Here is a 26,587-nt window from a genome sequence, read left to right on the forward strand (position 1 = left end):
TGATACATTATATGACCTGCATAATAAACTTTCTGAAATTGCGAGTGTTGAGAAACATGTCTTGTTGTTAAACGTTAACGGCTATGTAATATGTGTCTTTTTAGTATTCAGTATGAACATGTATTTGTCTTTCGTACATATCCTGCGCTTCCATATGTACAGTCCGTATATGTCAGGGCAGTGAATGTGAATGTTGTGTTGGGGGTAGAAAGTTAATTTGGGAGAGGTGACTGGGATTCATATATATGCTATATTTTTAAAACTGTAAATTGGAGTTTTATATTTATCCGCAAAATCCCACTGCATGCAGTTAATCTGGTTTATGTTTATTTTAAATCAGAAAACATTATTTAATACTCTATGAGTAAAAATGTGGGATGGACCCATCCTGAATCCTGAGCTAAAGCAACAAAAATTGTGTCACTTTCCCAATGCTTTCACAAAATATCAAAATACTCTTGTGTATTAATCAGTCACTGATCATTGCTGGTATTTAATTTCAAGACAGCAAATTTAATTAAAACACCACATTTTGAACATAGAATCATTTATTTCACAAATACACAAGTACAAACAAACGAGAGACAGATATTGAGGTATTCAGGAACAAACATGGTGTACAATACATGTAATAGCTTAAGTCCTGTTCTCAGAAGCATAAAGCTTTGTCCTTTAGATGTCTCCCAGATCTCCAAACTGTTTTACCGTCTGTTGCCCCCCACCCATGGCCATCCTGTTAATGGGGATAATCTTCATGGAGGTCTCTTTCATGGAATACCAGCGGCTATGCCATGTCGCCCAAATGATGCCATTATCATACTCATATTGACCAGCATCCTTTGCAGTATACTTTCCACCTGGGGGGGGTGAAGGCAAACAGTAACTATTTGATTTACTCTAAAAACCCCAGGATGCAGTAGAGACTGTGACAGTCTGTAAAGTTACCTTGAAATAGTGTTCTGCAAAGAACACTCTTTCAAGTTAAATTACATTCATTAATTAAATGTCAAAATATTTTGAATTTTGTACATTAACATTTTCATGTTTTTATTCATACATTGATTATGTTGTTAAATGAAAGGAAGCAATAAATAATTAAATTAAAAATAATTTTGATACTGTGCCTTTAAATGGTTCTGTGTTTCAAAATAAACTTGAATAATTCACATAACTTAATGATTAAAATAGGATTGAATGAACTGGATGATTCACAGTGCCCTCTATGAAACCCTCTGACCATGCAGCTGCTAAACATGCCCAGAACAATGGTCCTGAGTATGTCCTTTGATTAATTGGGGGTAGCAACGCTGATTTGCCTGTACAATGCAAATCAGTGTTGCTACCCCCAAAAGTGGTTTCAGACTCAGAGTGTTGCCTGGACGCCAGAACATACCTTGGTAGTATTTGCCATTGAGATGAGCTGCGTGACAGCGGTTCATCCACCAGCCAGACCCGTCCTGTCGGGCACAGTTCCCCTGGTACTTGTCGTTGTCCCTGTCACCGGTGCTGAACTGCATTCCGTTGTGGGAGGTGAAGAACTTGTCGCTGGGGTCGTCCCCAAAGTCAAAGCCATCGAAGGCATCGCCAGCGTCCCCTCCGAAATAATAGGCGTACGTCAGGCGGTAGTGGTCTGCCTCTGGTGCCACTCTGAACATGGCGTAATCTGCATGCCTGGGGACAAGATAGAGACAAAATGATTATAGTGGATATCATAATTACTCACTGTAGGGATGTGCAATAAGAGCTGATCCATTTCAGGATTCCATGCCAACCACAGCTGTTAATTATTTCATTGGCCAAATACGCTTGATATTAATTTGTTATTTGTTTCTAGGCCCAGTAGAGGAAAGGACCAACAGTGGTGCACTGGTGTAAATTAAAGTCAGAATAATCGGTTGGGACAAAAACCAACCAAAGCACTATCCCTCCTGGCCTGGAGTTATGGGCCCTTGATCTAGAGTAACATGAGAACTGTGTTGGTGTGACTTGTGGAATCATTACAGGTTGACATTCTTCATTAAATTCGACATGAAAACAGCAGTTGCTGCTTTTTTACTTAAAAAAAAAACATAAATGAGGAGTTCTGTCTTTGATCAGATCAAAAGGTTTTGTAAATTTTGCCATGGACGACTCCTTTACTGTACTTTTTCTGGCCCTCCCAGTCGGTCAGTTCGATCCGTAGCACGTATGGAATAGAGGACTGAGTGGACAGCAGGTGAATCTTCTCATTGCCCAGCCAGAACTCAGTGGTGTCGTCTGGAGACAGGTAGCCAAAGCCCTCTCTGTACTGAATCCAGTCCTTAGAGAAGCTAATGCTACCATCCCGCCTCTGGAAAGAGGATTGTCTAGTTTTAGACATTTTCAAGATACAGAGGGGGGAAAAAAATCACAATATGACAAAAAAGCTTACCCTTTGAAGCACAGTCCAGCCACTTCCGAAGCTGTCAATCTCACAATAGACCAGGAACTGCTCTTTTGACTTCAGGGGCTTAATGAAATATAAGCCACTGCTCCTAGCACCTTTGTTGGCAACATCCTGACAGTCTAGTATCAAGAAAGGAAAAAAAAAACACTATGATATAACAGAAATAACTACACAATCCTCCTCATTTCAAGTCCAAGGAACAGTTCTGAAATTATAAACTGATTCCCAATTTACACAAACTGTATCAGCTACAGCCTTAGGAAGAAGGTAAGAGATCTTTGTTAACATGCCTTTACGAATTATTGTAAGCAAATCCATTGGTTTAAGAAAGAAGACAAACCCTATAAAATATTGTAAACCTGTAAGTATTTGACTTAAAGCCAGCCTTTAAATCTAAATCCAGCACAAATTAGTGATTTATAAAGTTGTTATGCTGTGGTAATGAAAGGTGCCACAAATAGATGTTCCACAAAATCTTTATGAATACATGAAATACATGATCATAAACTGTTCTTCTTGAGGGAAGTGCACCTAAACAATTACAACGAAGCATCTGTATTTAACCTTTTCCTGTGGTGGAGTGAATCTGAATGGTGTCCTGGCATGAATCTTTACATTCCCTCTCCAGCTGAAGAGACAGGTGTCTGACCTGGAGCATTCTCTTGTCATTTGAATCCAAAAGGTGATGAAGCTCACTAAAAAAGACACGTTGTTTTCAGTATCCCTTTAGCACAACTGAGCTCTACCCAAAGTTAGACAATTGTGACTAGCAAAATTTTCAGTTATACTTATGAGTATTAATTTACAGATGCAAGTTACATTTTTTTAATTGGCAGAATATTTTGTTTTCATGAATACATTACATTACAAAAATGATTAAACCAGTTTAAAAAAGAAACAGAAAAACACTCACTATATTTGAGCCTCTTGAGCAACAATGCTTTTTTCAAATCTCAGGATGTCATCCAACATAGCTGATGATCTTCTGATGTAAAAATCTGCTCAAAGGATTTTCACAAGGAAAAAAGAAATGACATGATATTGATATATGGAAATGAATGAAACTGACCCATACAAAATAAGAGCCAAGCTTGCCTGGTGGAGTGGACCTTTGGGCATGTGAGGCAGAATCTTTCATGTAAACCACCTTTTCCTCTGCACCTTTGGTTTGATTTCCTATTTTCTCCAGTAAATCCTCTAAGTCATTGAGGTTTTTGTCCACACTGGGCTTATACCTGTTCAGGTAATCAGCAACTCCACATGTTGTGGGGCAATATGAACCCTATAGGAGAACAAATTTAAATGAAACAACTAATACTGGCAATCATGACACTTAAATATATACAGTAGAACCATCATGATATTAAAGTCAGAGATTTATGCATAAAAGGTGAACATTAAATGGAAACTAATAGCATTTTCCACTCAATACATACATACATACATACATACATACATACATACATACATAAATAAATAAATAAAATTACCTTGCCCCACTACAACTTTTTTCAGGGGTTTTCAGCTTTGGAGCATCACAATAAATATGGGCAAGTTAATGTTCTAATGAGACTACTGAGAGTGGGAGCTTGTATAACAGCAGGGGCTAAAATAATTAAAAATGTATAATTTTAAGTAAAATTGGCATGTTTTCCACTTCACTTTCAAAGTAACATTACAGAGTTTTAAACAATCCCTATTCCTGAAGTGTTTGTATCTTAGACATTCTCCATTAAACGCGCACGCATGCGCACGCACACACACGCACACACACACACACACAAACTGGTAGTGTTTATATATAAACATACTCACAAACTCATCACTTGGTATACATGATTCAGGTTGGTACATTGGTTGCTGTCAAGGGAGAAAAAAGAGCAAACAATGAAGCAATGCAAAGCACAAAGGATATTGACCAAATGCACTCTGGCAAATAAATGAATCACACTTACTGCCCATGATGATGGAGAAAGAAAAAGCAAGAGGCTGGTTGCATAAAAAAATAATGGAGCCATAATGCCTGGGCAGTCCTCAACAAAGTGAAGTTATTCCACTTGAAGACTCCAAATGTATCTGCACAAGGCTGTCCCCGGAATGGGGAGATAAAGGTTTCTTTGGGCAGGTGGGGTAAGGACATACCCGTGATCCCATTTTGACCCTCAAACTGAGAGGTTAAAGAGCACTGACTGTTAGCGTGAGCCATAGAAGCATCGCCTATAGTTGACATAAGTGTGAGTGACCCTTTGTATTAATTAAAGACATAATTTCCCCCTTTAATCCCAAAATTTGGAATTGTCAGTTGTTCATCTTCAGTTACTGACTTGCCATCTACTACAACCATACAACAGGAGCACTGCAGGTGAAGCACATACATCCATCAGGTGCACTTTATGGCAGGCCAGCACATATTTGATATACCTTGGTCCACACAGTGCTAAAGTCAAAGTGTTTTTATTTGTCAAGTGCACAGTATAACACAAGGTCATTCTGAGCAAAGAAATTCTTATGACATGGCAGGCAGCAACTACGTAGGAGCAAGAGCAAAATTATCAAAAATATCTAAAATATACACAATATTAAACATAGTATTAAATATTAGCAGCAGTTCCAGCCTGTACAGATGGGGGATATGGACAGTGAGAATAGGATTATTAAATATTTAAATATTAACCATATAAAGTGCAGGAGTGCTGATGAATATGTGCATAAGATTGTGATACATTGTGATGTACATTGAACGTGCATAGCATACAAAGGAGGTCATGTGATCAATGTGATCCCTGAGATTAATGTTGCTGGTTGAGAAGCCTGATGGCCTGGGGGAAAAAACTGTTTGTGAGTCCGGTCGTCCGTGCCCGGATGCTCCGGTAGCGTCTACCAGAAGGCAGCAGCGAGAACAGACCATACTGCAGGAGAGAGCACTTCTTAAGAAATATTACTCACTGATTGATGATCTCTGACCAGTCATTAGGAGGAACTAATGCAGTGGTAAACCATCCCAAGTTTGGCAGGATAAGACCAATTGTGTCAAATTACTGTAGACTCCAGGTCACAGTCAGCTGATGACATGGCCAGTGCTTGAACCTGGTACTAAGGGGTGCAGCCTACACTTGTGGGTGAGGTTCTGAACTGACTGAGTCACTTTGGAGTCCAGTAGTACTGGACTGAATGGTATTTTAAGGAATTTGTTTCAATGGGTTTTTATTTATTTATTTATTGCTAATATGTGGACGTGACTTCGTTATCACAGTAATAGCTCTCAACAATCTATACAACCTAAGACAGAACACCATCTATGTGCAAACATTACTGCAACCATCTTGGCTTGCTAATAATTTCTCGATCACTTCAACACTAAATTGAACTTCCTTAGGCCTACTCATGGTTTCCTTTTTACAGCTGGGATTGTTTACTTATTTATTGCGTGTGTGTGCAGTGCCCCCTTGTGTGCGTTTCAGTCCAGCATACGCGAAAAATCAGGAACCATTGAACTGCTATTTTGACAGCACGGGTCTTATTTCTTGAAGCACAGAAAATCTGTACCTTGAACATTAACATTACATTAAACTTACTCAGGAAAAAATATAAGTTAGATCATGTTTAAGATCTTAGTTTTACGTCGTAGCGTCCAAGGACCAGGTTGGATTACGCTGAAAGGATGTCATTCCGTTTCGTCCTTGAGGTCCAGCTGTGGTAATAAATTGATGAATTCAGACAGTGCTAATGTTATCAATGATCTATCGACATACGCTCAGAAGACCTACAGAAATTCCATACAGTTGAAGACATATCGTCATGAAGCCAAGAAATGTTATTCATCTGCAAAGACTACTGTTAGAATTGGATGTGCATCGGGTTTCTGGGGAGACACTGCAACCTCTGGTAACTAACATTGTCTTACTAGTCATGACGCAAAGGTTTATAAACACCCAGCTAGTTAACGTTATCTAGTGGCTGGAATGTGCATAATTGACTTGCTAGCCAGCTACCATCGTATATTTCGTTCTCTAAATCTGTCACTCTTGGCTAGCGAACTAGTTTAGTCGTCTGCTTGTTAGCCATCCGATATAGAGTACTTGTACCTGTTATTTACCTGGAATTGTTGGGTAGATAGCAGGCATTTTCAGTGCTCTTGTAAGCAGGCTAACAAAAGCTTGACATCTAAACAGCAAATGTCACCTCTATGCAATTTGTTGTAGCAAGGTGAATTGTCTAGGTAACTATGCAATGTTTTATAATATAACAGTGATTTCATAGCTGGCTGAAGTTAACATTTTATTCAGATTGTGCACAATATCAAATGGGCTGGCTAGCTGTAGTGTAATCACTTACCTGTATGTTAGTGATTATGAGGTGCAAATATTTTTTTGTATACATCACAGTCCCACAACTCATATATGGAGGGAAGCTGGATTTCTTGGTATTCGATTATCTCTCAGAAATTACCATGTCCTTGCTCACAGCTGTCAAAGCTAAGGTTCCTGTAAGTGTCAATTTCCTTTTCTTTTTCAATGCTACTGAATGGATTAATGAAAATTTTGAATTATAGTATGCTACCTAATGTACAGTATATGCATAAAAACAAACAGACCAAAAAAACAAACCAAAAAAAAACAGTAGTGTTTTTTCTTTCGAATAGTGCTAGTAACTATAACTGCCAAAATTGAGTGTATAAAATTACATTATATTTATTTTTTGTGACTGTTTTCTCTTAAAGACTATGGGATACGCCCCTGATTTTGTGCAAGCTGCCATGGCTCCGTACATCAAGGACATCTATTCAAAAGGTAAAGTAACAGAAATTTAAGTCCAGTACAGACACTTAAGCAAGGACAACCCTCAATCTAATGCATTTCTCCAAAAAAACCACTAGAGGTTGTTCAATAGCCATTTAAAGTTGGCGAGGACCGCTTGGTGGAAAATTATCTGGTCTAAAACAAAATTTACTGCGTTCATATAACAAACCCAAGTTGACCGTACTTCCCAGTAATATTGTGGGAACATGGTTGGATTTGCTGGTCATGAGCCTGCACACAAATCCTTGGGCCTAAATAATAATTCATGAACATAATTCCTTGTATTTCTGACCTCTGAGACTGTACTGTATGTATTCAGTGCTCTGTTGTATATGTGCAGAACTCGGGGTATTTGACTGTGCTTGTACTTGCGTCCTTGCAGGGATCCGTGTGATCAGCAACGCGGGGGGCGTGAATCCCCTGGCGTGTGCAGCGGCCTTACAGGAAGTGGTGCAGAAAGCTGACCTCAACCTTAAAATTGCCGTGGTAACTGGGGACGACCTTATGCCACAGGTAAAGAAACTGGCCACTGTTAGGATCAATCAGTGCTTTTTTCAAAGACTGTTGAGCCAAAAGATGATACGTTTTCTGTTTGTTTTAAATGCACTGATATTGGTGTTGGTGGTGATTTATTTTGCTCTCCAGAAGGACTCATTGTCAAAATTTAGGATGGCTGATGATGAAAGTTCAAAACCCCTTCCCAAAGGCATTCACAGCATGAATGCATATCTTGGGTAAGCCTGTATAATGCTCTTAAAACTTTTATGCCTCTGCATTAGCCGCAACGGAACTTTAGCTTAAACTCTTTTTTGCTTGTATGTTAGCTGCTGCTCAGCGCATTTCATTTCAACAGTGAAGATTTGTCTGACAGATTATTTGAACAACAATGTCTATATTGACATATATGCTCAACGGCTTTTGGGTTTACTTTAAACCTCAATTAACTGGGTTATAAATTCAATCACCTGTGCAAACGTGACAGAAACAGCCATGAAAAATTGCACAAATTTGTTGAGCTGTTGAGGGCATTATAGCTAGAACCCCCCCGAAGCTGAAAATGTTGACACATCACGTGTGTGCTAGCCATACATTTTTTTTTTTTTTTTTTACAAAATACGTGCATGCTTCACATTATGATTCTAGTGTTTCTAAGTGGGTGCATGTGCCACAGAGTAAAATACCTGAAATGAGTATCCAAATTGAAAATGATTAAGCTGCATGGAACTATGGACTTTCCTGTTTGATTAGCATTATTTATAACAGTAAAACCTGTAATAAGGAAGTCCTCCCAATTACAATATGGGCAGCACCCAGACAAGTTGTTCTCTGTTATATCCTTTTAAAAAAGAGTTGGTGAGAAAAGGAAAAAACAGAAAAGAAAATTTTGGCAGTTATGACTTTTTAAGCCACTGTGCCAAGTTAAGCCACAAGTCAAGTTGTGCCTTCAGAATTATGAAACTCCACATGCTGCCATGCCATGCTAGCCATGCTGATACTAATTTTCAAACATGAGTTCATGTTTCATATCCCTTTGTTATGCAAGCTATAGATGAGTGGTCAGTTTATTATGCCTCTGTGTGATATGTTACTGTGTTACTCTACTAATATTATTTATCATAGCAGAACAAGCTATGTTTAAAACAAGCAAGTTAAAAATAAGCTACACTAAAGGTGGAAAGACAAACTACTTTGGCCTTTTCAAAGTGCAGATTCTCCACTTTTATTAAAACACCTTATTGAAGTACTTTATCAGGAGGCAGGTGTGGGTGTGTCAGTGACTACTGTCCACAGAAAACTTCACAACAGAACTACAGAGGCTACACAGCATGATGCGAACCTCTTATGGTTTGGGCATGTATGACTGCCACAGGTACTGGTTCACTTGTCTTCATTGATGATATTACTGCTGATATTACTGCAGCAGCAGAATGAATTCTGAAGTGTACAGAAACACCTGCACACATTCAAGCAAATTCCTTCCAACTCATTAGACAGCCCTTCATCCTACAGCAAGACAGTGACCCCAATCATATTACCTAACACAACAATGGAGTTTAGCTGAAGAGAAAACTTAAGGCAACTTGCCCAAAATCAAGCTGAAGATGGCTGCAGTACAGGCCTGGCAGAACAGGGAAGATATCCAGCACCTGGTGATGTCTATTAGTCATAGACTTCAAGCAGTGATTTCATGCAAAGGATATGTGACTAAGCATAATATAAATTTGCATAGATATGAATATGTCCCAAACATTATGGTGCCCTGAAAAAGCAGATTTGTTGATTTGTATTTGTATTGACGTGCTTCTGTTTGTTACTCTTTTTGTCCTTTTCAGTGCCTTACCCATAAAGAGGTGTCTGGACCTTGGTGCAGATATAGTAGTGACCGGCCGCTGTGTGGACAGTGGAGTGGTGCTGGGGCCTCTGATGCATTCGGTACAGTATTTTATCATGCTGATGTACCCATGACCGCAATATGAGCAGTTCTGTGGATGATAACCTGAAAAAGACGTTAGCTGTATTCATCCAAATGACAGCAGTGGAATTTGTTTTTCAATTGTTGATTGTACAGATTTTAAAGATGTTGCAGATGCTGTTGTTGTCCGTCTTGAACCTTTTGACTCCCCCCCCCCCCCCCAGCTATCATTACTTCTTAAGCTAACAACTCAGCCGTGCCAAAGAGATAATGTCCCATTAAGCAGTCACTTTTGGATTTTAATTCCTGTGATATTTTTTTGGCAGTTCGGGTGGAAACAGACCAGCTATGACTTGCTGGCTGCTGGAAGGTAAACACTGCATCCGTGTCCTCAGATGTGGGAGCACCAAAACAATTTTGGGGTATATTTAAGTTCACGGAGGGGTAGGCGTAGTTCATTCGGTCCAATAATAACGGTTTTGAAAACTAGCGGAGAAAAATATGCAAATATTCAGAATATTAAACAGTTAATTCATCAAATAATTCTTATTGCCTTGAAAAACATAGCTTCTAATCTGTAGACAATATGTATTTGTGGGGTTCATGTGAAGTTTTTACTTCAACAGGACTGGACGTTAAATGTGGTAAACCTGGGTTCAACTACTAATAACAAAATTAGTCAAGCTATGAACAAACTGAAACTAAAATATGTAAGAGAATGCATTTTTTGAAAGAGCTTTGAGCGGTGAGAGAGAAGCAAAATGGAAATGGGTATCATAACATTTCAGAATTAGCCTAATAGTGATAACAATAATTAGAATCAAGCTGCATCGTTACTGGTTATAAAAGTAAAACTCAATTCAGAACCACTATAATATGGTGATCACACCATAACACATGCTTTCTGATCTTTGCTAGACAGAAGCAAGTTCTCATTTATCTAATTGTAAGCTGTTTTCATTCACTATTGTGCAAATCTCCACTTTCAGTGTAAGAATACTAACACTGAACACCAGGTCATTCTTGGGAACCAAATTAAATAACACCAGTGCAAGCAGACCATTAGTTGTCATAGGCAAACATCTCATGATTTGCAGGAATAAATTTCCTGTGTCTTTTGTGAACTGCAAATGTCTTCTGTGAATTTACTGTAAAACTAAAATGTTAAATGCACTCATGTATATATAACTCAGCAATACAGCTTGCTTTACCAGACCACCCCAACACCCCCCCCCCCCCCTCAAAAAAGGTGTAATATGCATTGAAAATAATACATTTGTAATCATTTTGCAATTTTTTTGTAATGTGCTGTCAATATGCTGAACATCGTATGAAGGTCTGTGCTCTCTCTGTAGGAGAAATGACAGAAATGACAGTGGTGATGCAGGGGTGGTCTCACAACCTCTATGGCTCTCAGCCTTGCAGGTCACCTGATCGAGTGTGGCGCTCAGTGCACCGGAGGGATATTCACAGACTGGCACAAGGTCCCAGACTGGTGAGACAGATGTGTTCGCTGGGAATTCCCCCCTTGAGGCTGCCCCCTTGTGGCCATTTTGTCATGCAGTAGGTGGCCCTGTCTAGTGATGAGAGAGCGAGGCTTCATAAGCTCCAGATTGGTTTGTGTTATCGGTTATTGGAACCACAGTCATTTTTCTGTATAGTGCAAAGGCTTTGGATTGGCACAGTCTCTGTAAAAGTCACCCCGCTTCCCATACTACTGTGCTTTGGTTGCATGTCCTTCACAGGTGATTGGTCGCATGTAGCTTTGTTTCCATTGGTCAGTGTAATGTAACTGGTGTTTCCTTCCCTGTGCCCAGGGACAACATGGGCTTTCCAGTGGTGGAATGCTCTGCCGATGGGTCGTTCGTACTCTCCAAGCCACCGAAGACGGGAGGCCTGGTGTCCTTCGGAACGGTGGCGGAGCAGCTGGTGTACGAGATCGGGGACCCTCAGAGCTACCTCCTTCCCGATGTCACGTGCGATTTCTCTCAGGTCACCATCACCGAAGTCCCAGGTTACCCTCATTTCTTCCCTCCTTTTTCACTAAAGCCTACACTCTTCCCAGATTGCTTTCATTGAAAATAGCACTTATATACCATGATAAAATCTGGTATAGGAAAATATATATATTTTTTTTTTTATCAGCTCAAGTTGAGATCATGGTTATTATTATGCAGATTGTATGTATGGTAAGTTACTAACAAGTCCATTTAAAAAGTGGTTCAGGTTCAGGTTTTCCATTGAAACATTCACTGAAAATGGTTGGCTTTATTGCTCACTGCTATAAATGTATGAATGTAATCATGGTTTATAGAGGCTGTAAACCATTGGCCTATGCTACTGAAAAGGCCTGAACTGCCTGTTAGTAGTGACCTTATTTCACTTCTGGAAAAACGTGCAAAAATATGACAGGGGACAGATGGATCTCTCCTGACCGTAAACTGAACCCTGCCTTGTCAAACAGGCATGTTTCTTCAACTTTTGCTGCACTGAGCTCTGACCCTGAACTTAAACTAGCCTCCTCAGTGTATATCACAGTCAGCTAGCTACTGATGTTCTTAACCACTGTATGAGGCTTGACCATGTGTTATTTCTCTCACAGTGTGATGTGGAGGCTAAGAATGAGCAAACTAGTGGCAAGTAGAGGCCAATATCAATATCACTGGCATCGCTTGCAAATGCTTTCTGTTTCTCTAGTATTCTTGTCACCATACTGTAAGTATGTTCAGGGCAGCTGGTGAATGGTAGCCATTGACGAAATATAAAACCCTTTATTTGAAAAATGCACCGTCCTAATGCCCCCCTGACCTAATTTCCCTCATGTTTTTCAAGGCTTGGTACCCACCCTCAGTGACCCAGTGATCCCCCTTAACTCGTGATAGGCTTGGTAGTAGGATTATCTGAGAGATTTTGGACACATTTTTTATGACTTGTAGGTTATTTGTTTACTTTTAATTTATGTATTTATTTTTGTGTCCACAAAGGTGTGGATGGAGGAGCAGTGAAGGTGAAGGGCGCAAGAGGGACGCCACCATCTGGTGACTACAAGGTGACCCCCCCCGCACAGTCTGCTAGCCCCTCCTAATTCAGTGCGCTTCAGTGACAGAGAATTATCTTTCTTCCCCCTCTAGGTCTGTGCCACATACATGGACGGCTTCAGGGCCACTGCTGTGTGCCCTGTGGGAGGCCCAAGGGCTGTGGACAAGGCTAGACGAACAGCGGAGAGCATCATTAAAAGGTGAGCTGCCTTGTAGCCGCAAGGATAGTGGTCTGTTTAATTGACATCCAGTGGTCCTCGAAACCACCCAGCTTACCCTGTTGTGGCGGCAGTAGCGATAACACTATATGTAGCCCAAAATGCACCTCTATGGAAATATGAAAATAACTTAATTAACTTAAGCTTTATTAAATTAACAAAGAAAACACTTGTTGCTCATATCAACTAAACCTAACTTCCAGGTGAGCTCTTAAAGCAATACTGCATTGCTGATATCAGCAATGCAGTATTGCTTTAAGAGCTCACCTGGAAGTTAGGTTTAGTTGATATGAGCAACAAGTGTTTTCTTTGTTAATTTAATAAAGCTTAAGTTAATTTGAAATCCTTGGGCCACAGTTGAAGTATGGACATATTTGCATACACCAAATCCCCAGTACAACTCATCATCTACAACATCCTCCATAAACCAAGACTAGCACTAGCCTCCTCCCATGCAATTGTAGCTAGCCCCTGCTTTTTCCTCCCCTTCCTGGATTGTTGCGTCTATAACTAGATGTGACACACTTGGAGGGGAGTGCTATTTCACCTGCTGCCGGTGCAACACTACCAGTACAGTTCACTGGAGTGTCCCATCACAAACCAGCAAGATCTGAGCCTATGCTGGAGCAGTCAGCTCCCCACTGAGACCTGGTGCCTTTCCTAGTTCCACCACTGGGCGGGACGCAAAATTTCAGGCCTGTTTCCCCCAGTGGGGCTCATTAAAATTGATAAGAACTTTCTTATCATAGCCCTTTTATTCTTGTGCTCCTAGGACACAGAAAATCTTCCGAAAGCTTGGCCTGGAGGACTACAGTGCTGTCAACATTCAGGTTCTGGGTGCTGAAGACACCTACGGACCTAATGCCAGTAACAGAAGTGTGCGTCTCTCTCCTTGTACATTTACTTTCACAGGTTTTTCTGAACACAATATATCATAAAATGTTTGAAATATTGTAGGATCTCTGCTTCAAACTATTAGAAAAAAAAAGGACTTCGATTAACCTTTGACATCAAAAGTACGGCCACTATGTGAACATCAGTGTGATTTCTAAAAATTGTTAACTGATATTTGAAAATCACAACGTCACAAATTAGTCCTTAATAATCTTTCTTTGAGTGGAGTAATGCATTTTCTTCCTCTTTTTCAACAAGAAACTTCATTCATCATTTTGAAAATGATGTGGACATTCGGGGTGTAATGTTTTCCCGAAATCGGATTGGATAGTGAATGCCCGACAATACTCGTGGGACCGTCAAAGTTAAAACCGCGCATGGATTTTTATTTCTGGGAAACAAATGTTAACCTACATTGCTGATTATGTAATGTTAACTAAAAGGATAAACTGTAGTGATAATGCCTTCGGGTTTATTCTGTGCGTAGATGGTTCTGGTCAATGACAAAGCACGATGTTCATTTGCATGCCGCTCTGAAGGGATTAGATTAACTGGATTTTTATGGTCATTATTTCGCTCTGAATTTGAATCTATTCAGAGCATGTTCTGAGTCAGCATGGTCAGTACCTTCAGACAAAGAGTCTTGGGACACCCATGACCCGTTTAGAATGTAGGTCAAGAAAACAAACAGTTTCACACGTCCTAAATCTGTTCCCTGAGGAGCGTGTATGCAGGGCACGTATGATGCATTTTATACTCCTTTCTCTTGTGGTCTGGGTAATTTGAAACGGCACCCTTCAGAGTTCAGGATAACTAGTGCATACTGAAATAAAATATTGGAAAAGACTAGAAAAAAAAATTCCGTTGTTCAGAAAAGGAGGGATTCCGGGCTTTTGTTTTGCCTGTGTTGAAGTTAATCTTCTTTTATTCCGGTCTGGTGATATTTTCTCCCAGATTCATACTCAAGGTGGATTGACGCCTGAGCATGCCAGCCTTCTTCTTCAGTATTTTAATAAGATACATTTCAAGCCACTAGCATTACAATGAGGCCAAGATGGCAGAACCTAGAATAGCTTTCCCGGTTGTTCCTAACCGGTACTTTTCTCTCATTTGGAATGCCTGATTATGCCTCTCAGGTTGTGCCGCCTGCACCCATGGTCAGGTGAGCTCTGCAGCTGAAGTGACTGCATCTTTTGCAGTCAGTTGTGTTACCCCCTGTCGCCCCTAGTCATTGACTGCTAATGACGTAGCCTATTTGACATGTTTTTATAGTGCGTATGTTAATGACTGAGCTAATAGGGAGCTTACTCGTAGCCTAAATTTTCCCAATATTCATATGTGTTTGATCAGCATTCTCCTAACTGTATCCGCCATATTCTCGTGATTGGCAGTTTGTGTTTTAGCTTCATAATACTCATTTTAAATTGCTTTTGTATGATCTTGTGGCGTATACAGATATTATCAGTGAGCTAGGTAGTAACTGAAAGAAATAAGCTTTTAAAGTCCACTTTGGCTTCATTTGATCCTCTTAGGGGTCCCGCGAGGCAGTTGTATGGCTGGCTGTGCAACACAAACTGAAGAAAGCCTTGGAGATTTTCTCCAGAGAAGTAGCTCCTGCAGGCACTGGCATGGGTAAGTCAATGTAGTGGGCCTGAATTGAAACATTCATTGTTATCATAAGTATAATGGTCACAGTATATTACTGTGCCAGGGATACACATGGGTGGTGGTTGAGTTAAGATCAATGTAATGTTCTTTGGTTTTGCAATATAAATAGCTGGTATCTGTCATCCAATGTTATATTATTTTTGTGTTGTGGTTGATAGGTTGAAACTCATCCACAGTTGTTTTTTTCTTCTCAAATTTAGGCTCAGTGCAGCTTGACGCCCCCGTATTGACTCCATCATGACCTCAAATTAACTGCTTTTCCTATTTGAATCTCTCCATGTGGCCTTCGTTTAGGGGAAGTGTTTTGCTCTTAAAGGAAGGGTCAGAGTCTGGGATGTTTCGTTTTTGTGCAATGCTGAGTTCATGCCTCGGTCACAGACAGTAAGCTCTCTCAGCTGAACGGTCTATGACCTCTGTACTGAGCATTATTTTGGTAGTGCATTTGTTTTTTTCATTTAACAGCCTTTGTGTAAATTGCACTTGCTCTGTTTTTTGCAAAAGAAGTTATGCTGTCCTGTCACTTTAGTTGCACAAACATCTCAGCATTGTATTGTTGATTGAGCATTGCTTCTTTGCAGGCTATGTGCAAAAAAGCAAACGTGGCAGCAAAGGTCTATCTTTGTGAACTGTTCCCGTTCCACTGAACCTCTGATAAGCTGAGAGACGTTTAATCCAAACATTTATCCTTGAGGTTGAATGCAGCCGAGTTTGTGTTTGTGTTGTGCTGCGTAGGTGCATTGACCAGTCTTAAATGGTTTTGGTTCCATTTAATTAGGCCTGGTACTGAACTACAGGGGTGGCCCAGAAAGGAACGCCCCACATTTTAAAAACGATTAATTTTCCCATGAAAATGGTTTGTCCTGCATGATTATGCTTTTTCGCACTGAAATGCTCTTCTAAAAATAACAGCTTATTCAATTTCTTTCAGTTAATTTTATCTATTAAAAAAGAGGGCGATCTGAAGTAAATCTCAAGAGATTTCTACTTGTTAATCAGTACATTACAGTACATTACATTTCATTACATAACAGGCATTTAGCAGACACTCTTATCCGGAGCGTCTTGCACAACCTTTTTATCCATTTATACAGCTGGATATATACTGGTCGAGTACTTTGCTCAAGGGAACAATGGCAGTGTCCAACCTGGGAATTGAACTTGTGACCTTTGGGTTACAAGACCAGCTCTTACTCAGTAGACAAACACATTGCTAGTACAGCTGAAGTATTGTGTAGTACATGCTGGCACTGTAGCTGAATTTAGAACATCTATAAACAAAAAAGAATAAGATAACTTGTCTATCTTTTGATTTCTAAAGGCAAGGTCATCTGTGCTAAGGATGTAACACGATTGACTTTGCCAAAAAAAACTGAAATTGCAAAATGTTTGTGGTTTGGCCAGGGGACAATCAAAGGTCAGCTCACGTCCCTGCCAGTTGGGCTATCTGCGTGAAAGCATGTCGACCCAGAATTTACGCAAAAATTCTGCAGTTTGCCCTAGATTCACAGCTGCAGAGTGGTTATTCTCAAAGGAACCGGGGCTGAAGAGCTAGACGTTAGGCTTTATCATACAATGTGGAAGACAATCAAACACTCACCAGGCTTCTCGTTGAATTGTTTCTGTTTTTTTCTTTTTCTCATCATTGGTTCTTAAGGAGTTCATATTAAAAAATTGGAGAAATGAAGCACCTACATTTCACAAGTGAAAACTCTTACGAAATATTATTTTAGCTCTGAGAGGACAGTGTCAGGGGACAGTAGCAAAGAGACACAATTCACCAGGCTTCTATATTCCCATCTTGATTACCACATCAGTTTTTTTTGCTGTCTTTTTCTTAACTCTGTAATTCTGTTCATTTTTGTGGTTTGACTATATTGTGGGTTAATTAGAGGTATTCGTGAATAATCAGTTTGTTTTCCTTTCTGTAGCCCCTGGACTTACAGGAATAGTGGGCGGCCGACCAAGAGTGTAAGTCCGCTTACCGTACAGCAGCACATTTTCATTGAGAAAGTAGGTTTACAGGGCTGCTTGGTGGCTCATCCTGTTAAGGCACTGTTTTAGTGCATGGACGGGCCCTAAAGTCTGGTTTTGAATTATTACCTCGACAGTGTCAATTGGCCGGCAGCCTGGCAGGGCAACGCACGATTGGCTCCAGCATTTCCCAGGGAAGGGCTTGTCTGCACTTTCCCTTATCTGTAGCAGAGATTTCTGCAATGAGTGCTAATAAATACAACTGACCATTCCGAAGCAGGAGAAAAATTGGAACAAGCATTGGAATAGAACAGAAATAAAACGGAAAGCAAATGTTATAAAACTTTTCATTCATCAGAGTGCAGGGGAAGACAGGTCAGGGGAAATGCCAAAGTTATTTCAAGGCATATCATTGGAAGAATCACATCAAGTCAAAATGCATTTATCAAGTGCACTTTACAAAAAAAATTATGTCACAATAAACTTTGCAACATACCCCGGCGAGATAACTGTAGGCAGTTGCTGTCTGAGTAGTCTTTGTGGTAGGCAACTCATTTATTTGCTCTGTAGCTGGGAAGGCAGAGATCAGGATCTGGCAACAGACAGATAATGACTGAACGATTAGTCTAACAGTGGATGATGACTTTGAGGAACTAGAGACTCGATGAGGGGGATGCTGAAATGACTTTTACATTATGAAGTTTTGTTTATGTTTTTTTGTTTCTGAAGCTATACTTATCAGTCTTTTCTACCTCTCATAGGTCCCCTGTGCTGAAACCGTTCTTTTTCCTGTATCCTAAATCAAATCTGAAGGTAAACTCTTCCTGCTATGCACTTTTCACACCATTTTATAATCATGGCTGCAAGTTCCAATCCCAATGAAGACATTACATTACTGACATTTAGTAAACTTTTTAGCATTCTTTTGAAGACAGTATCCATTTCTACAACTGGATATGTACTTAAACAGCAAAAATATTTACCCGGGCTCTTCAGAGAGACTGCCCAAAGTAGACACTGGAACACTCATACAAAATAAAGCATGTTTATTTAAATAAGACTGACATTTCACTTAGCATCTTCTTCAGAGTCAACGAGTAAGTACCTTGTTTAAGAGTAGTGTCCAACCTGAAAATCGAACCTGCAACCTTCAGGCTCTGTACCCATCACACTACACTGCCATGACAGTGCTGGTATTGTATGCTTACGTAGGGAAAATTCTATGACATTGATTGATTAGTGTGTATCCATTATGATTAACTATTTATTTCAGGTAGATATTCATCTCAATGGAGAGTTTACAGAGACATATGAAGGGGAGGATCTGTTTCTACACGAAAATCAATTTATACCTCACAGGCAAGAGGAAGAGTGCGACGCACTTCCAGGTGCGATGTTTTAACTTTTTTTTAATAACATACATGAAGAGTTTCTTTGCTTTACTTGTGCTGACTCTCTCCTATTGCCTGGTAACAGGATGGCCCAACCCCCCTAATCTGCCATTGGAGGACTTGAGCTTTGGTGAAGGAGGGGAATTTTACCTTTCTTCCATTGTAGTTTCTCCTCTTTATTCACAGAGGGTAGAATTTGACCGAACTCTGTCCTCTACAAGACAGTCACGGTCAGCAGTGGAAGAAAAAGTATGGTTTTGAGTAGTATGAAATAGAACATGCTGTCATTGCCCATTTCATTTGATGACTTGATATAGTAAAGTGTAATGAGCAGCACTTCAACAGTTTATATCTTACCTCAGATGTGTAATCTTGTTCTTAAGTTCTTAAGCCCATCTCGTTGGTTAAATGTCCTCCATCAGTTCAGGATAGAAGGGGGAAAATGCACGTGCTCAGTTCCAAATGCACACTGCTGGCTGCCTCATTGTGCAAGGAATTACCCTTTGCACAATCAGGGACAATCCTCAACCAATGAGCCAAGCTTTAAGCAGAATGAGCCACTTAGTAGCTACCTCCAAATGAACAGATGTGCAGACCTCTTATTTTTCTAGTAATTACAGGTAGGATCCATTTTAATTGTGTTGAGTTCTTCATATTTATTTTTGAAGCAGGTGCCTGTTGTAGATTTTTATTTATTTATTTATTTTCTGTGTTTTGGCTCTGGTCACTTTATAAATCAGGGTAAATATTTCAGTGTCTCATGCAACATTGCACTCCACCGTTCACTGGAATGAATGGGAAATATAAAATGCAGACGTGTGACTTCGCTTCAAGCCCCTTCTAAAAAGTGAGGGAGTATACTGCAGTTTGATAAAAGAGGCTTTACTTGCTGTTGTCCAGTTACTATCAAGCAGCTGCGATTTCCCTTGCATTTCCCTGTATTCTCCCACCCTCACTATTCACTACATTAGTTTGCCTTCAGTCTCCCAGCCACACACTGGCTAGAGCAGTCAGACACGGATGCTTGTGTCTGTAGTCAGTGGTGGTTTCTAATTGATTCAATGTGTGTGCGGTTGTGATGCATGCTTGTAGAATGGCACAGCATTACAGGAACTTCTTTCAATGAGACATATTTGACCTTTTTATCACAGTTTCGATCTCAGTCATCAATGTGTAAGTAGCCTCAAACGGATGTCTTATTCAGGTGATTGTAATTACAAACTGATGAACTTCACTAAGAGGGCATACTCTTTTGGTACTTAGCTTGACCTGTGTGTAGTTTCTCTGTCTTAGACCGGCTTATACACATACGTATTAAGTATTTCCTCTGACATGAATCATTGGTGCCTATAGTATGGTTGTGAAGTTTATAGATTAAAAGTTTGCTTTCCATGACATTTTCTGAATAGACTGCTCAGCAAAAAAGCCAAGAACAAGGGCTGAACTAAGAAACAGTGAGATGTTCTTCTCTCATTTATCCCAGTACTTTTGTTGCTGAACTTCTCTCTGGAAATTAGGGCTTTTCAGAATGACGATATAATAGTCGGTGTTTACAGGTAATCTACTCCCTGGAAAGTATTTCAATGTATTGTCATCCTGTTGGGTCACCGAAAACAGAATTTCTATTCGTCTTTGACTTCAAGTGAGCCTGGTGCTGCCTGGGAACAATATAGCTCTCTGGATGGGACCTCCACATCCTTCAAAAGCAATCAGTTCCTTGCAGTAATTAGGGTTTCGCGTTTCACCAAACAAGAAGCCCCAAAACCGCTGCAGTTACATGCCCACTGAAAGGTAGTTTCGTGAATACGCATTCTCCTCCCTTTTTTTGTAGCAGTCTATGAGAGCATAGTACATAAAAGGCCACAGAGAAAGTGAAGGATTTTCCATGAAGCAGAAGGAAACAATGCCTCCATGCAGTAGGAGTTGAGGCTACTACGTCACTAAAGCTACAAAGTCTCTTTTGCAAAATATTGACTCCACCATTCACAATAGATTGATTCAACCAGGACCCTTGTCGCTTTTATGTGTTGTTTTATGGGCAAATCCATGTTTTGTATCTGCCCTGATAGATTTGCCCATTGGCCCACACAGTTACAGACTGGAAGAGCTAGCCTACACCAGGAGCGGAGACAAGGGTGACTCCGCCAATATTGGTAAGACTTTCTCTTCTGTCACGGAGATGGCAAATGTTATGATCCAGTCAGTATAATGGACTCATAATGTTTAGTAATGATTCTAAAATCCTTTCAGAAATATCAGAAATAAAACCCCAGTAAGCTCAGGGGAATAATTTTGTCTGTGGGTTTACGAGGCTGCCCGGTTCTATGCCTGGATACTGCCTGCTTTCTGCTTCGTGCTGCCCAGTACTCAGGAATCCTAACAAGGGCACCCATTCACTGAACTTGGCCCGCCAGCCGTGCCCAGAATATTGTGCATTTTCCAAATTCTCCTTGGTTATATTGACGCAATAGGTATGCAGCTACACGTGTCGTTATAATTTTTTCTTTGTACTCTTCGAATGTTTTTGTTACGTTTTTTGTGTTTGTGTATACATAAACAATTTTGGGCTTGCTCGCTAAAAATTTCCTTCAGGTGTGGTAGCACGACACCCCCTCTATTACCCGTACCTGAAGAAAGCGCTGACGGCCCAAGTCGTGGAGGAGTACTTCCAGCACCTCATACAGAAAACCGACAGCCACATGCCCTCAGTCTCCCGGTAAGCCAGCGTTACCGCGAAAACCGCGTAATTAACGTAGCCGTTAAATCAGAAACATATTACACAGTGATTACACTGTGTAGGGAAAAAAGTGTTTGATAATTACTTTTTATGTAAACTCTGCATATCAATGTACTAAACCACAAAAGGGCTGGTGTCAGTCTGAAAGTTTAGTTTTAACGAAATTTTTATATCTTTTATTTCTGCACTCGAGCTAAATTGCATTTTTGTGTGGAAGCTGCCTGTCCCAGTAGACTGTGCTGAACTTGTAGTCTGTGAGCTGAATACAGTTTCAGCCGCAGCTTTTATTGCCCTGTCAGACAGTCTTTGGGCGTGAGGGGCATACACACTTCGAGCCCCGCTGATTCCGCTCGTAAAAGGGCCCCGGGAGCCAGGGCCCGCTTTTACGGCCCCCGAGGTGCCGGCGAGGCGGCTTTACGAGCGGAATGGGCGGGGCAGCGGGGGGGCGCTGCTGCTTCCCTCGTCTGAGCTGGTGGTGGCGCTCTTTCAGCTTCGAGCTGCCAGGGATCTACGGCCTGAACTTCGTCCTGAGGAACTCTCTGGGCGGGGGAGGGGTGGCGTCTCTTCGCAGTGACCCTCAGGTGAGCCCCGCCCACCTCCACCTCTACCCCCCCTGACCCCTCCCCCTCCTAGCAGACGGATGAATCCATAGCAGCGTTGCCTCTTGGCCCAGTTGGGGATTTAACTGCTAGTTAAAAAACTAAAGCTGATCAAAGTAATTCCACGTGTAGACTCATTTCTGTTCTCCTGTTGCTAGCGCAGTCATCCTCGTAATCACCCCTAGACCACAGCTTGCAGTTGATACAGAACTGAGATACTTACTCAAACGCCTATACCTACTTAACCAGGAAACAAGGCCAAATTACCATTCGCACAAAAAAATACAATACATTTTGCTGGTTATGAACCATAATACTACCTTATTTGTAAAATGATACGGGTGTTAAAAATGTATTTTTGCTGTTTTATGCAATGCACACAATCTGATGCTCTTTACTAATGCCTTTTTTTGTGTCTGTAGGGCAAGGCATATGGCCAGATGCTGCTGGACTATAAAGTAAAGGACTTACCTGATCTAAAGTCACTGGTGGACTGAACTGAAATCGACGGCTGGTCGGTAGTGTCGTGATCTGAACAAGCTGTTGAATATTACTGGACAGGGGTCCTTACACTTGTGCCTTTTGTCACAAAAATGGCCTTAAACGTGGCAGTGTGTTGATGTGTTTTTCTTCAGGCATGGTGCTTTCCAATAATTACAAACCTCTAGCAGAAATTCTCTGTCAGATGCAATGGCCAAACTCACAGATAATGCCAAACGGGACTTTGTCATTGATACAAATGAAATTAAATGTGCACCACAGAATATGCAGTGCTTCATTTGTTACTGTATCAGGGTCCATCTACTGTAAGCGGTTAACACTGAGTGATTCAAACTCCAACTTGTTCAAGTAAGGCTCGGAACTTATTTGTGATAATTGAATGCATTTAAATGAATCCAGACGGAATTTAAGATTTAACAGTATTTGTAGAAGAGAGACTAACTTGTGCTTCCTAGGGAGGTGAAAATGACTTACAATGTAGAAGAGATAACAAGGCTTTTCTAAATACAGCAAAGGGAAATTACCACTTCTCTTGTAAAATAATAAAGAATTTAGAAATTTCTTTGAATTTCATGTTCTCCATTTTTCAGTGGTGACTGATTGTCTTATTTTGTATGGCACGATCTCATTCTGTACGACAGTGTCGGTCAGAGGTAAGAGGTCCCAACAAATTGTTTCCTCTCCTGCTCCACACCCGTTCCACTACCTCAATGATACTGATAATGATACTGTTTTATTCTTTATTTTTCAGTCTGAAATTAACTAAAGACAAGTTTTTCACCACACTCTTATGTCCAACGGTACATTAATACAAAATAAAAATAAAAAAATTGTGCAAAAAAAGTGTTCTCGTGCCAGAATATATTTTTCTGCCATGAAATAAAATAATTTAATGAAGAATGCAATCCAATACTTTGGATTGCATGCTAGCAATAGCTAGGTAATTCGCGTTATGCATATGTATTTGTCATAATATTGAACAGGTATATCTGGAATAAACTATGTCACCTACCCCTAGCGACAAGACCGTGACACTCTAATGTGTGTGAATGGTGTACTCCTTAAATTCTTTGCGACGGCTAATTGCAGGTAGGCCTAGCCTATTTGTTTAGGCTCTTAGGGGGTGTTCAATTAACCTCAACTTAAACGGGAAAACATAAACATATTTTAACAAAACATAGTTGCCTAAACATGCCGCCTATCTTTAACAATGTTCATGCGCCATAGTTTACGGCAGTGAACCTTCAGGGTATACCTGTCCCACTGTTCAAACTCACGATTAGCAGATTGTGATGGCGTCTAAAACAATGGTAGGTACGAAAGGGAAGGTGATTAGCACATGGTCCGCATTTCACCCGCAGCATCTGTCTGGTAAATGGTAGCATTCTCGTGTCGCTCCCGGACATGAATCTTTCTAAAGATTCAGCCCTTTGGTACTATACTACTACATATAGATCTGCGATGTTGTTTTGTGTCGTTGCAGGACACTTTTCAGTAGCCTAAAGGACGATGCTGAGATGGTTACGTAAAAAAAAAAAAAAAACTTGTTTATTCTCCGTTGTTAACAGGACGTAGTAGAGTGAAAACGAGTTGACAGTTGGCTTTCAGATATATTCTGTTTTCTCCGAATCGCAGAATTTTCACACACTTGTAGGCTACTTAACTTATCCGATGAGTCGCTATAGTCCTTTGTCTTTATACAGTATGAGAAACGAGACGATAGTTGTCCCTCAGCTGATCAATGTGTGGGCCAATTGTCTCCTGTCTGGGCAAATTGGAAAGTGGCTGTTCTGGCGTAGGTCCATGTCAGAAAATGTGATGAACGAGACATTCGTTTTACGCTCCATATACGACTGCAATGGGTGAAGGTAACGTGTGGGTTATTGTATATCATTTGTATATTGGCCAGTTTTACCAATGGGTATGAGGGCGCTAACAAATAATACCGGTGAACTAAGCTGTTGCGGACTGTATCACCTTCAACGCAGCTTTGCTTGCATAATTACACAAAGTGTGTATTCGTGGAACTATCCACCACACTGGAACAGACTGACCTATGCAAATGATTATACATTTTTCCCAGTTTTGACCCCGTCGTCCATTCTGCTACAGTGAACGTGTCGCTTTTGGAAGTTGTTTCCCCCTACTTCCCAGACGCGTCAGTCGAATAGGCTATCCTACATACTACTTATTAACTTAAACTGAGGTGTTGACGCGTGGCTGCCCTGTCCATTGTCGGTCAGCAGTTGAACCCGTATGCAAACTGCAGACGTGTTGACCAGCGCACCCTAAAGGGTCTCGCAACTATGGAAATTGAATTCTTGAACCCTAATGGCGCTCATTTTTTGTCATAGGAAGTGAAAATATTTTGCTCTCTTTTATCATCCACTATTACAGTGGAAGATTAAAATATCCAAAATAAAATTGAATTTCAACGTTGAATTAATTCATTAATTAAATGTGGAAATAAATGTAGGCTACACATGAATCAATAAGTAATATATGTGAATAATGCATACAAGTAAAAATATATACATCTCTGTGCATTTTTGTGTACTTCTCACATTTTCTTGGAAGTTCTTTAAATGGTTGCACCCCTTTTTACACAAGTTAAACAGAGCCTACTGCTACTACTACGGCTACTGCTACTAGTACTACTACCACTACAACTCTTACTACTACTACTACTGGTAATAATAATAATAAATAATACTAAAAGTAATAACAATGTGTCACAGAAGTAAAAAAGTTACTTAAGTAAATTAAGAAAGTCAGAACTACTTTTTTTTTTATTCTAAGTCATAATAGGGAAACAAACATGTTAAAAAATAAATGATCATCATGAGAGCACTCCAAGCATATGATCAGATTTGCAAGTGCGTTGTCCCTGGTAATGAGACAAAAAAGCCTAGTTAGCTGAGTCTAGTATGCTGAGGCATGTTGTAAAAGTGGAGACAAAAGATTTTCAGTAAGATGTGCTGGGGTTTTTATTGAGTCTCATTAAAAGTGCTTGCTTTCTGCAAACATTACCATAAACCCTTGAAGTTAGCTGCTGCCTCAAGAAATCGCCTGCAGTTCAGGTTCACACAGGAAGCTAGAGAGCAAAAGGTCGAACGATGTGAAATAAGGAGTTGGCAGGACTGTGAGAGTGAGTGACACATCATGGTGGCTTCTGTAAGAATGTCTCCAGTTGCTTTCGGAGTCGTGCCATCAAGTTTGAAGATTGCAATTTTGATAAGTGGTGAGCTATGCTATCTGCCATAGACTTCTGTTCATGAGAGTACATTCCTTGTGAATAATTAAGAATCTGTCATTATTGGAAAGTACTGACTTGAAATAGGGATTGTATTTCAGTCATTTGAATTCTCTCCACAAAATAAATAGTTTGTTAATTGTAGCAGTATTTTTATTATTATTATTATTATTATTATTATTATTAATTTGACTAAAGTAGCTCAAATGCAGTTTTATTGCTAAGATCCACTTTATCATTAGGGAGTGTAGCAAATACAAATGTAGATAGAAAATGTATCAGCACTACTTGCAAAGGTGAAAAGTTCAAAGGAAGCATCAGTTTCTTTATACAAAACTATCAAATATCAAGCTGTTTAGCATCCTCTGAGCATTTCCATGGTGAGAATATTTACAAATTAAGATACACGTGTGAAAGGGGCTTAAGAAAGTCTTTAGATGGGAGGGTAAAATCTGAAGTGTTTGAAATTTCTTTAGCTAGCTTATCAAAAGGTCACGGAAGGGCTCTTAAGACAGGTTCCTTTCTTCGGAAGGGAGGTGCAGGGGAAGAGTCTGACTCTGAAAATTTGAAATGCCTCAGTGTCCATCATTGGCCTGACGGTCTTCACCAAGTCACAGCCGGCAGGTCACTAGGTAATCCCCTGCCCAGCAGTTGGAGAGCATTAACCCCACGCTGAGCTC

General features: G+C 40.3%; 2 protein-coding genes across 2 annotated transcripts; one reads left to right on the plus strand and one right to left on the minus strand.

Moving 5' to 3' along the window:
- Window positions 1-530: 530 nt before the first annotated feature.
- On the minus strand, window positions 531-5,898 carry LOC135259756 (fibrinogen gamma chain-like). The gene is made up of 10 exons (XM_064344466.1): window positions 5,372-5,898; window positions 4,381-4,511; window positions 4,241-4,285; window positions 3,521-3,707; window positions 3,339-3,423; window positions 2,990-3,120; window positions 2,411-2,544; window positions 2,145-2,329; window positions 1,394-1,671; window positions 531-857 (listed from the first exon to the last, which is right to left on the minus strand). Exons 2-10 carry the CDS (start codon window positions 4,441-4,443, stop codon window positions 673-675), a joined length of 1,293 nt encoding a protein of 430 aa, XP_064200536.1. The 5' UTR covers window positions 4,444-4,511; window positions 5,372-5,898; the 3' UTR covers window positions 531-672.
- LOC135259755 (uncharacterized) lies at window positions 5,899-23,216 on the plus strand. Its single transcript, XM_064344465.1, has 20 exons — window positions 5,899-6,310; window positions 6,811-6,911; window positions 7,146-7,215; window positions 7,607-7,737; window positions 7,870-7,958; window positions 9,558-9,657; window positions 9,964-10,007; window positions 11,055-11,132; window positions 11,455-11,651; window positions 12,622-12,686; window positions 12,769-12,875; window positions 13,666-13,771; window positions 15,320-15,419; window positions 17,384-17,423; window positions 18,188-18,239; window positions 18,700-18,814; window positions 20,887-20,970; window positions 21,410-21,533; window positions 22,045-22,135; window positions 22,576-23,216. Exons 1-20 carry the CDS (start codon window positions 6,025-6,027, stop codon window positions 22,648-22,650), a joined length of 2,055 nt encoding a protein of 684 aa, XP_064200535.1. The 5' UTR covers window positions 5,899-6,024; the 3' UTR covers window positions 22,651-23,216.
- Window positions 23,217-26,587: the final 3,371 nt, after the last annotated feature.

The sequence above is a fragment of the Anguilla rostrata genome, chromosome 7 (assembly GCF_018555375.3).
Source record: "Anguilla rostrata isolate EN2019 chromosome 7, ASM1855537v3, whole genome shotgun sequence".
NCBI lineage: Eukaryota > Metazoa > Chordata > Actinopteri > Anguilliformes > Anguillidae > Anguilla > Anguilla rostrata.

Excerpts from the sequence above, each read along its gene's own strand:
- LOC135259755 (XM_064344465.1), top strand. The coding sequence starts at position 6,025 with ATGTTTAAGATCTTAGTTTTACGTCGTAGCGTCCAAGGACCAGGTTGG. Across the intron at positions 6,311-6,810 it reads GGGAGACACTGCAACCTCTG|TCCCACAACTCATATATGGA; the intron begins GTAACTAACATT and ends TATACATCACAG. Across the intron at positions 13,772-15,319 it reads CTAATGCCAGTAACAGAAGT|GGGTCCCGCGAGGCAGTTGT; the intron begins GTGCGTCTCTCT and ends TGATCCTCTTAG.
- LOC135259756 (XM_064344466.1), bottom strand. The coding sequence starts at position 4,443 with ATGGCTCCATTATTTTTTTATGCAACCAGCCTCTTGCTTTTTCTTTCT. Across the intron at positions 3,708-4,240 it reads GTATACCAAGTGATGAGTTT|GGTTCATATTGCCCCACAAC; the intron begins GTGAGTATGTTT and ends GTTCTCCTATAG. Across the intron at positions 3,121-3,338 it reads GCTCAAGAGGCTCAAATATA|TGAGCTTCATCACCTTTTGG; the intron begins GTGAGTGTTTTT and ends TGTCTTTTTTAG.